The sequence below is a fragment of the Spinacia oleracea genome, chromosome 6 (genome assembly GCF_020520425.1).
Source record: "Spinacia oleracea cultivar Varoflay chromosome 6, BTI_SOV_V1, whole genome shotgun sequence".
In the NCBI taxonomy this organism is placed as follows: domain Eukaryota; kingdom Viridiplantae; phylum Streptophyta; class Magnoliopsida; order Caryophyllales; family Amaranthaceae; genus Spinacia; species Spinacia oleracea.
In genome coordinates, this window is record NC_079492.1 from 143,701,679 (window position 1) to 143,713,767 (window position 12,089).

Consider the following 12,089-nt stretch of genomic DNA (forward strand, 5'->3'; position numbering starts at 1 on the left):
AAGTACTTATATACTTTTATCCGGAGATTAGTCGGTTGTCTTTACTCAAGTCATACGGTTTCTTCTTGTCCAAACGGTTTGAAGAACCTCTAATTTCATACTGTACTACTAGAAAAACCGATCCAATTGAGTAAATTGACCCAAATTACTCTACTTATATCCTAAACTAACTCGAACCACAATAATCTATTACAACTTCAAATATAGTTGAAATCAATTTATTTTCCATCATTAACTATTGATAATTATAGATCCAAGAGTTAAATCCGAATTAACCCTAACAGGTGCTCGAATCGAAATATTCTTCTCCTAATTAAACCAACAACGTACCCAAATCGAAATATTCTTCTCCAAATTAACCCAACACAATTACACAATACCCGAATCGAAATATTCTTCACCTGATGCCCCAAATATTACTCGACCCGAATTTTTGCATAAAAAATACTAAAATAATGTTATGTTATCGTGACCAAAACTCAGCACGGTGGAGATTTTGTCGGCATCAGGTCCCAACTCAACTCACTGGTGTGACCTCTCTTCCATAGAAATAGAGAGAAGCAGGAGAGAGAAAACGAAGGGGATAGTGAGAGAAGTGAGTGATTTCCCAGAGTTGTGTTCTTGCGAAAATGAAGTGGTATTCCAAAATGTGGGCACTTCACAAACACAAATCATCAATTATCAAATTAGGTGTAATGATCTTAGCTACTACTCTTGTTATTCGACTTTTTCTCTATAATGACTCCAGATTTCCTCCTGATTCTCCCCTAATTCAACAAACCACTCCAGTTCAAACCCCACATCTCCCATTTCCGGACCACATTATGTCAGATTCCAGAATCAATGATGAATTGCATAAAAAATCAGGTATGAATTCGATCTTAATCTTGGTTTTTTAATCCTTGCGAAGTATTATTACTTCTACTAATCTGTAGGATTGTGTAATGTAATCAGGGTTGTGTAATTATGATTGTTTTTTCATGTTTGGCTGTGAGTAATGAGTAAGGATCTGACGGGTTGTCTGAAAAATCTGGGTTTTATTGGTTAAGAAAGGCGAATTATTAATGGGTTTGAATTTGTAATTGAAATTGGTTCTACCTTTTTATGTTCTTATTTTCATTGGGCACTGCTCATTTTTCGTTGTAGTAGATGGTCGACAGGAGATAATTTCTTGGTTCATGCTATGAACTCGGGTTAAGGCTTTGGCAGTGTTGTTGTTGCTCACATTTCACCGTAATGGTGGATCTTCTGTCATTGTTTTAACCAAATTTGGAGTTTTCCTTTCAATGCTGAACTCTTCTTGTTTAGGTTCTTTAGTTTTACAATGGTTTGATGAGGATGTAACAGCAACTATGTTTGTTTGCTTTCTGATTAGCTTAGTTGGAAGATGTTCATCACAAGAGGGAAAAGTACCTTTACGGCACGATTGGTAGCCGGTAATAAACGGTGGGAATGGGAATAAATCCTAGTGTTATTTGGCAAGAAATTAACATCATGATATCCATGATAATGAAATTTTGTCACAACCTTGGTGTTTTTCTTCATAAATTTGCATCCCCACCTAATACCACTCCCCAAATGGTAATGGAAATTTATAAAGAAAAAGAGATGATTTTGAGTGAATTATCATTACCATGAGAATGGATATTGATTTTCCTTACAAATTTACATACAAAACGGGCCGTTAATGTATTCACAAACATTTTAGCAGGTAATTAGGTAAATTAGGTAGGCAACAGTACATGAATTTGGATGTTAAGAGCTGGTCATTTGGACTTACTACTATCGATTAGAAACATAGGGAGCCTGTTTGATTTGAGGCGATATTTTAAAGGCAACGGCGAAAGGAAGTATTTGTGTACAATGCTTTCTCAAGTGTCCAAGATAATGCATTGCAGTCACTATTTCAGTCTGTATTATTCACCTTCCTGGCTTCTTAGTTCCTCCCTAATATTGTAAACTAGAGGATGGAATTATATTTGTTTATCACAAGCAATTTTGTGTACATGATTTTATTATGATGTTCTGTTAGAACTCACCATTTAGGTTGAGTTTATTGCTTGAAACTGATCATCAGTAAGCATTGAGAGAAAGAGAAATCAGAGAACTTTAGAGAGAGTTTTATTTATTTCAGACGAATGAATTCAATTGATTACAGAAGCTGAGTAATCTATAAATACAATGTGATTGGTGATGTGTTCCAACCAATGAGAGAGCTACAAACTTACACATCAGCAATTACAATTATCAGTGCAATATTATTACAACTGAGATGTACTAACAGACTGCTAACAGAATCCCTAGAATATAGGATAGGTAGTTAGAGCTGACATCATTGCTTCTAGAATATGCTGAGTTTTGTCAGCATGCTGATGAGCTTGATCAGCTTGATCATTCTGCTTCTGTGCAGCATGCTGTACACCAACACCCCCCTTCAAACTTGGTGTGGGGAAGGTATGAACCATACCAAGTTTGGAAGAAAGAATCCTGTGTTGACATCCAGGAAGAATCTTTGTAAAAATGTCAGCTAACTGATGCTGAGTTGGAAGATAATTGAGTTGGAGAAGTCCTTCAAGCACTTTATCCCTAGTGAAATGACAATCCACTTCAATGTGTTTTGTCCTTTCATGAAAGATGGGATTTTTAGCAATATGTAGTGCTGATTGATTGTCACAGTTTAGTTGTACTGGTTTCAGATTGGTGATGCCTAACTCTTCCAATAATCGAACAACCCAAGTAACCTCACTTGCAGCTTGAGACATAGCCCTATACTCTGCCTCAGAAGAGCTTTTAGAAACTGTAGACTGCTTTTTAGATTTCCAGCTAATTGGGGAATTGCCAAGAAGAAGAATGTAGCCTGTGACTGATCTTCTGGTTGAAGAGCAAGCTGCCCAATCAGAGTCAGAAAAAGCTTGTAATGTTAGTTGATTTGTAGCTTTGAGAAGGATTCCTTGGCCTGCTGTATGGTTGACATACCTAAGAGTATGAGTGAGAGCTTGAACATGATCAAGCTTAGGAGAGTGCATAAATTGACTGAGGGATTGCACAGCAAAAGCAAGATCTGGTCTGGTATGGGTAAGAAAGTTCAGTTTGCCAACATAGCACCTATACAGATCAACATTGGGATAATCCTCTCCTTCTGGTGTGAGCTTAAGATTCAGAGGAAAGGGAGTGACTGCTGGTTTGGAAATATCCAGCTCACAATCAGTTAGCATTTCCTTTGTGTATTTTCTTTGAGTAAGAACATAACCATCAGTAGTCTGACTGATTTCAATCCCAAGAAAGTAATTGAGTAAACCCAAATCTTTGATGCTGAAGGTGTTATGGAGATGTGCTTTTAATGAAGAGATTTCAGTTTCATCAGAACCTGTAACAATGATATCATCCACATACACAGCCACAATTGTAACATGAGGAGAGGTGTGTTTAATAAATAAGGAGTAGTCATTTTTAGATTGCTTGTAGCCTTGACACTTCAGTTCATCAAGCAATCTGGCAAACCATTGCCTAGAAGCTTGTTTGAGACCATAGAGTGATTTTGTGAGCTTACAAACATGACCTGTAGGAGCATGAACACCATCAGGAACTTTCATATAAACTTCTTCATCAAGATGTCCATGAAGAAAAGCATTGTTTATGTCCAACTGAAATAATTTCCAGCCTTTACTAGCAGCAAGAGAGATCAAACACCTTACTGTAGACATTTTTACCACTGGAGAGAAAGTTTCATGGTAATCTATGCCATATTTTTGTGTAAAACCTTTGGCAACCAGTCTGGCTTTGTACCTCTCAACTGAACCATCTGCATTCTTTTTAATTCTATACACCCATTTACACCCAATAGCTTTCTTTCCTTTAGGTAAAACAACAAAATCCCAAGTGTGGTTGTTGTTCAATGCAGTGATTTCTTTTTCCATGGCATCCAACCATCTATCATCAGTAGCAGCTTCCTTATAGGTAGTTGGTTCAATATGATGTAAATGAGCAGCAATCAGAACTTTGTGTGTGTCAGGAAGGGTGTCATAAGCAACAAGATTACACCAGTGCTTGACAGGTTTGGAGCACACAAAATCTTTAAGATGTGTAGGAGGTTTAGATATTCTGGTGGATTTTCTGCAGAGTTGTTCAGAAGATGCTGTAGGAACAATAGGAGAATGTAAAGGAGAAGTGGAATGTGTTGGTTCTTCAGAAACTTCTTCAGAAAGAATATCAGTAGAAGAATTGGAGGGGGATTCAATTTCAGGTGATGGATGTTGAAGTTCTTGTGGTTGGATTGGTGAAATTGAAAAAGAATCTGAAAAAGAAGTCACAATAGGTAAGAAAAATTTGGTTGAATAAGCTGTATTAGGATTAGAAGAATAATGGAAAGGAAAGTGATGTTCATGAAAGAGAACATCTCTGGATGTGGTGATTTTATTGTTTGAGAGATTTAGAACTTTGTAAGCCTTTTGTGTTGAGGGATAGCCAATAAAGACACATGGATTTGCTCTTGGATCAAACTTTGACCTCTGTACTTTGGAAGTGGTTATGTAGCAAAGGCAGCCAAACACTCTCAAATGAGAAATATTAGGCTTGCTGTTAAACAACCTTTCATAGGGAGTAGAGAAGTTTATGCTTTTTAGAGGCATTCTGTTGATGAGATATGTTGCTGTAAGTACACAAGCACTCCAGTATTTGTCAGGAAGTTTGGATTGAAAAGACAAAGCTCTGGCAGTTTCAAGGAGATGTTTGTGTTTTCTCTCCACAACACCATTTTGCTGAGGTGTATGACTGCAACTAGTCTGTCCTAGAATACCTTTCTCAATAAATAATTCTTTCATTCTTCCCTCAGTAAGATCAGGAGCATTGTCAGATCTTACTTGTTTCACAGTTAGACCAAACTGGTTTTCAACATAAAGTAAAAACTGAGACATGATTTGAACTGAATCTGTTTTATTTCTCATAAGATGTGTCCAAGTCATCCTAGTGTAATCATCAACAATTGTAAGGAATTGATTACATCTGGAAGTATCTAAAACAGAATATGGACCCCATACATCAATATGAATGAGTTCAAAAGGTGTAGTGGTTTTGATACAACTAGATGAAAATGGAAATCTAGTTTGTTTGGTTAGTGGACAGATTTGACAAAATGATTCAGCTAAACAACCATGTACATCAACACCTTTGAGACCTTTTATTTTTCCAAAAGACATGTGACCAAGTCTGAGATGCCACAACTTGGCTTCTTGTATTGCTGCTGGTTTGGCTGCTGAAAGAGCATACTTATGTGAACCAGGAATCTTGTCTGATACAAAGAGATCTTCACTTAGGCTATACAGACCTCTCTCCAACTTACCAAGCAGAATATGCTTGTTCTTGGAAAGGTCCTGAAGATAACATTCACCATTTGTAAAAGAGATTGAACATTTAGTGTCACAACAAAGTTTAGAAATGGATATCAGATTAAACTGAAACTTTGGGACATGTAAAACATTTCTGAGAACAATGTCTTGACTTAACTGTATTGTACCCTTATGTTTTACTTTTAATTCAGTTCCATCAGGTATAGTAATAGTGTGTTGATCATCATGTACACTCTCAAATGTAGTGAAAAGTGACAGATCAGAACACATGTGATCACTAGCACCACTGTCTAGTATCCACTTTCTTCTGAAATTAGACAGAAAACAAAATGTACCTTTAGGGTGGGAACTGGTTGCTAATCCAAGTGAGTGAGAGCCAATATTCTCAACTTGATTAGCAACTTGCTGGCTTTGTAGGCATTTCATCAATTGATTGTATTGCTCTTCTGTAAAAGTAGCATGAATCATCCCTGCATCTGCCTCCTCTTGAGTTTCTTTAGAATTAAACTCATCCAGTTGAGCTGCTGCTGCTATTCTCTTTCCTTTACCCTTAAAGTCCTTTGGATAACCATGGAGTTTCCAGCATTTATCAATAGTGTGATTCTTCATTTTGCAATGATCACAGAACAAATTGTTCCTGGTGTTGTTGAAGCTTCTATACTGGTTTCCAGATCCTGAATTTTGTGGATTGGAACTTGAATTGTACTGATTCTTGTAAATTTTATTGTCAAATCTTCTTGCATTGAATGCTGTGGACTCTGTTTGCACTTGAACTCTGTGATTATGTACTTCCTTTTGCTGTTCTTCCTGAAGTAAAAGACCATATGCTTTTGAAATCGTAGGTAGAGGACTCATCATCAATATAGTACTCTTAGTGTGTTCATACTTTTGACTCAATTTCATCAAGAACTGAATCAACCTTTGATTTTGTTGTGTTTTCAACAATTTCTGAGTGAGTGTGCAACTGCAGCCTGTGCAAACACAAACAGGTAAAGGTTCTAGTCCATCCAGCTGATCCCACAGAAGTTTGATCTTGGTAAAGAAACTAGCAACAGCTTCATCATCTCCTTGTGTTAAGTCTCCTAACTGTTGTTGTATAGTAAACAGTTGTGGTCCAGATTCTCTGCAATATCTTTCCTCTAAATCGAGCCATATTGCTCTTGCAGTTTTGAGGTACAGAACACTTCTTGCAACTGAAGCTTCAAGTGAGGCCAATATCCATGAAATGACCAAGTCATTGCACCTGATCCACATTCTGTAGTTTGTAGAATTAGTTGCTGGTTGATTCAGACTGCCATCTACAAAGCAAAGCTTATTCCTAGCAGACAATGCTATCATCATTGATCTTCTCCAATCACTGAAGCTTTTTCCTTCACCATCAAACTCAATATTCACCAATTTGGTGGTATTCAGATCACTATTACTGAGATAGTAAGCAGAATTAGGATTCTGTGATGAATCTTGCTGATCTGAAGGCATTTTATTATTGCGAAATCACAATTTCTCTGAAGATTTGATTAAAGAATTAACAAGAAGAAGAGAAAGAATGCAGGATCAATTGATCACTGCTCTGATACCATGTTAGAACTCACCATTTAGGTTGAGTTTATTGCTTGAAACTGATCATCAGTAAGCATTGAGAGAAAGAGAAATCAGAGAACTTTAGAGAGAGTTTTATTTATTTCAGACGAATGAATTCAATTGATTACAGAAGCTGAGTAATCTATAAATACAATGTGATTGGTGATGTGTTCCAACCAATGAGAGAGCTACAAACTTACACATCAGCAATTACAATTATCAGTGCAATATTATTACAACTGAGATGTACTAACAGACTGCTAACAGAATCCCTAGAATATAGGATAGGTAGTTAGAGCTGACATCATTGCTTCTAGAATATGCTGAGTTTTGTCAGCATGCTGATGAGCTTGATCAGCTTGATCATTCTGCTTCTGTGCAGCATGCTGTACACCAACATGTTCCCTAGTTAACTCCTGTTTGTTATAGCAACTATTACAAATTTTGCTTATTCATCCTATTTTACTAATGGTGATGGCCCATGGTTTTGTTTGATTGATTGGTTAAATTATTAAAGTATATCTCTGACCTAAATGCAGGAAAGTGTGATCTTTTTGCTGGGGACTGGATCCCAAATCCATCTGGACCTGCATATATTAATGAGACTTGCGATTTCATTGAAGAACATCAGAATTGCATGAAGAACGGGAGGCCCGATTCAGAATATCTCTACTGGAGATGGAGTCCAAGAAACTGTGAGTTACCTCAGTTCAATGCAATGCGATTCCTTGAGATAATGCAGCACAAAACATGGGCATTTATTGGTGACTCTATCTCGCGAAATCACGTGCAGTCCTTGATTTGTATGCTCTCAAAGGTAGAGTAACGTGTACCATATGGTCCATATGTGTGTTATGACTAATATCTTAAGCTGTTTGAAGTACTTCCTTTCCTTAATCTTTTGGGGCAGGAGGGATGGAGGATGAGAGATGGCTGAAGAGAGACTCTCATACATAGCATAACACATATACTAACTCCTCCTGAACTAAAGTTGTCATATTGCTAGTTCATGTTACGCTATCGTGGGGATAATAATCCCCAAACGTAGGGAGTTAATTTTTAGTCTCAAGTTTGAATAACTTTGAAAAGGAAATGGATTGGAAACATTTAAGAAGGAGAAATGGTAATGTTAAGTGTTATCATTATTTGTTGTTTGGTATACCTAAGAAAAGCAATCCCTTGTATCAAATTAGGGATTGAGGAGGGTAACACTTTGTTACCACAAGGTTAGGAGAGGTAACAAATTGGTGGTAATGGTTATCCTTTGAAAATGGAGTGTGTTACCCATTTCTCGTACCAAACAATAGGTAATGGAATTAGTTAAATGATTCCATTTCCAACACTTGAAAACTGTTATACGAAACATGCTCTTAAATCGAATTGCTACCATATACGGATATTATAGAAGCTCTTTGGATATAAATTAGTAATACCTAGACATGCATAAGCCTGCTATATCCTTGTAAGTGTTTAACTATTTGAGGAAGGGGTTCACATACATTGCTGCTGATCTATGCCTGGTTCCCTGGGAAACCAATTTTTATTTTGGCATGCTAGTTTATGTGTATAAAGATTATGCCCTGCTATAATTAATGCTGTGCAATATGATGTTCTTCAGGTTGAAGAAGCGGAATTGTTTTATCATGATGAAGGATACAAGTCTAAAGGATGGCGTTTCCCATCGTCCAACTTGACCATATACGTTCTATGGTCTCCCTTCCTTACAGAAGCCGCTATTTATGAAGATATCAATGGTGTCTCTTCTCAGGATATAGAACTGCACCTTGACAGACTTGATAAGAAGTGGACTGATTTATACAAAAACTTGGATTACATGATCTTCTCATCTGGAAAGTGGTTTGTCAAAACAGCAATTTATTATGAGAATGAAACAGTTTTGGGATGTCATGCCTGTCAAAAGAACATCACTGACCTCAAAATAGAGTTTGCTTACCGCAAAAGTCTGCAGTCGGTGTTCAACTTTATTGCTACATCTGATCATAAAGGAGTAATCTTTTACAGAACATCCACCCCGGATCATTTTGAAGGCGGGGAATGGTCCACCGGAGGAAAGTGTGATAGAACAGTGCCGTTTAAAGAAGGTGAGGTTGAGATGAAGTCCATGCAGAAATTGCTGCGACAAACTGAACTGGAGGAATTTGAGAATGCAGTAGGGAAGGCAACCGAAAACGGTGTGCGCCTAAAACTTCTTGATTTTTCACTGCTTTCCTTGTTGAGGCCCGATGGGCACCCTGGTCCGTACAGACAATATTACCCTTTCGCAAAGGATGAAAATGCACAAGTCCAGTATGATTGTTTGCATTGGTGCTTGCCTGGGCCAATAGACGCGTGGAATGATGTAATTATGGAAATGATAGTGAACGGATGAGTTATTTTGAAGAGACTGCTTGAGAAAAACGGAACAGACAACAGTTTGTGAATACTAGATGAGCAACATCATGCATTGATGAGTAAATAGAGGACAGTGCCCTATCGCGGGTTATACAAAAGTTAAAACTTTTTCCCCCGGTTTTTCATGTTAGTCCTGATTTTGAGATTATTTTGGCTTGCTTATTGTATTCCGAATGTAATGGTTTAGATGAGAACTTTCTGAAGAAGTCATTGCTGCTGTTATTTATCATGGTAAGTTATACAAAGTATTTCAGATTGAATGGATCGTTTCAGATGTCATTTCTGATTTCTCTGAACTGTGAAGAAGCAACCATGAAGTGAAAGGGTCATGCCTACAGTGATTGTCAACTTTTACCATGCAAGATTCAGTGTAATGGTGGCTCTATATGTGCGCGATTTTAGATCAGGGTTCCGCTAGGATTGGAGGATATTGAGCCTGTAGAAGTCAAGTGTGGGTATTTGACAGAAGATAGTTCACCAGGTACTAGATAAATTTACTTCTGTCAAAAGTTTCTGTTATAATGAGAGTTTTATGTTCGCTTAATTTTGATTAGGTATTCTCTGTGTATCATTTTCGGAGGGCCTATATTTGATCATACAGCTAGACAATGAAATTGAAAGTAGGTGTTATTTTCTTAATCTTTCATGCAGTTATTGGACAATACTGATTGAAATTTGTAGATTGGATGTCATATTTGGATTGATTAAACAACAATGCATTTTGATAACTGTAATTTACCCCGTTGTGCTCGAATTCTTAATGCATTTATTCACATGAGATTGTGAGAAATGAGAATCAAGGGAGGTAGTAATGGTAAGGCGTCCAAGGGTTGGTTTTATTCGTGTATTGGATAGAGGAGAATAGAGCCGGGTTATAAGGGAAATCATGTGTAGAATGGATCTGAGTATTTCATAGGGCGTATTCGGCGGTAACATTTGAGGTTGCGGGTAGCGTTTTGACCTATTCAAAATGATACTTGTAAAATTTGCAAGTGTTTGGCGATGTAGCGGTTAGCGATAGAGGTTGAGTAGCTTTTGTCAAAAGTTAAAAATAGTAACGTTTGATAAAATTATAATAAAGTTTTAAACTATACTAGTTGTTGGACCGTGCGCTAACGCGCACGATCCCCCAAGGTATACAAACTTATTTTGCATAAGTGTTACGTAAAAGACTGTTATGTACAAGTTTACGTTAATCCTAGATTAGCAATGCTAAAGTTCGATTTGCATGTAATTGATAATACGAAATCATAAATACGTTCAACATTAGTGTCATTGATATTGTAGCATTCCACAAGCAACATTAAAATCACTACAATTGTTATTGTAGCATTCCACGGGCAACATTAGCAACGTGCTTCTATATTAATGAAACTATTTAATGAGGAAATGCATAAATTTTACAACCCGTCATTAGAAAACCAATAAAGAATCACAAAAACCTCTAATTATATTAACACAAGGTCGCATCTTCAATTGTGACAACATTAATAAGGCAAAGGTTATAACCGTAAGTACTCTATTCTTAAGGAAAAGACAAAAATATAAACATGAAGGAAATTGGGGGTAATTCAGGTAATTCACTATTGTGTGAATAGTAACCAAAGTATGAGACTTTATAAGTGTTAGGATATGTAGCTTTTATTGTATTTTACAATCTTAACCGCTACTCTTACCAAACACGCATATTAGTTACCCGCTACTTTGACAGCTAACCGTTACCCGCTATTTTGACAGCTAACCGTTACCCGCTACTATTGACCGCTAACCGTTACCCGCTACTATTGACCGCTACCCGCTACTCCAACAGCTACCCGCTACTGAACCGCTAAACGCTACCACTAGTTTTAATGCAGGGCCATAGAGTCCAAAGTATGTATGATTGCATAAGTATCAGAGTATTCACACGAGATTATTTTCGGGGCGGACGGGTCGGGTTGTAAAAAAATATTTCCGGGTTCGGGTTGAATCGGGTCGGTCACTTTCGGGTTCGGGTTTATAAATGCTTGTTCAAGACCCAGAACTTTCAGGTTCGGGTCGACCCAACGGGTTGAGAGATTTTAAAACGCGCATTATATTTTCAATAATTTAGGTGATAAATATACAAAATATGGGCACAAATTAACAAATTTTCCTACACAAGTTTATATTTAGTCAAATTCAACCATAAAATGGTGTATAATTCAAATTAAAATCATATTACATACAACAATAGTAAAAACAACGTGTTTATTATGCTTAAATTTTCTCATAATCTCATTTATTACTATAAATACAATGATTTTCAATCGGTCGGGTCCAAAACGGGTTCGGTCGGATTTTGACCCAGTACTTTTCGGATTGCTCGGATTCGGATAAAATCGGGTTACGGGTCACAAAATCTTGTTCGGGACCCAGTATTTTCGGGTCGAATTCGGGTCGGTTTCGGGTCGGGTCGATTTTTGACAGGTCTACTGACCAATAACCCAGTTTGGCAGTCCTTGCATCATAATATGGAGTAATTTGAGATTTGAGATATCTTGGGAATCAAGCCATATTGGAAACAAATCGGGGGCAGCCCAATTGAGTTGATATCATTGCTTTTATGGAGACGAAAATCAGCCCGGATTCTCACCAACTTAGCATCGTAACTCAAACCCATTATCAATTCTACCGTTTACCTTATGTCCTTGTGAAAATTTGAATTTGAAAAAAAGGACCGTTGCCCCTTCACCCCCCATTCTCCCCCCCTCTTATAAACCCCACCATTTT

General features: G+C 37.3%; 1 protein-coding gene and 1 long non-coding RNA gene across 2 annotated transcripts; both read left to right on the plus strand.

Annotated features, from left to right (window-relative positions):
* The first annotated feature begins 479 nt into the window (after positions 1 to 479).
* Positions 480 to 10,072, plus strand: LOC110786444 (protein trichome birefringence-like 23). The gene is made up of 3 exons (XM_021991000.2): positions 480 to 867; positions 7,466 to 7,743; positions 8,545 to 10,072. The coding sequence occupies exons 1-3, from the start codon at positions 630 to 632 to the stop codon at positions 9,313 to 9,315; spliced, it is 1,287 nt and encodes a 428-aa protein (XP_021846692.1). The 5' UTR covers positions 480 to 629; the 3' UTR covers positions 9,316 to 10,072.
* Positions 4,579 to 6,917, plus strand: LOC130462572 (uncharacterized). The gene is made up of 2 exons (XR_008923102.1): positions 4,579 to 6,417; positions 6,512 to 6,917. It is a non-coding gene; the product is annotated as an uncharacterized lncRNA (long non-coding RNA).
* Positions 10,073 to 12,089: the final 2,017 nt, after the last annotated feature.

Coding starts and splice junctions, on each gene's coding strand:
- LOC110786444 (XM_021991000.2), top strand. CDS start 630: ATGAAGTGGTATTCCAAAATGTGGGCACTTCACAAACACAAATCATCA. Junction 868..7,465: donor TGAATTGCATAAAAAATCAG/GTATGAATTCGA, acceptor ACCTAAATGCAG/GAAAGTGTGATCTTTTTGCT. Junction 7,744..8,544: donor TGATTTGTATGCTCTCAAAG/GTAGAGTAACGT, acceptor GATGTTCTTCAG/GTTGAAGAAGCGGAATTGTT.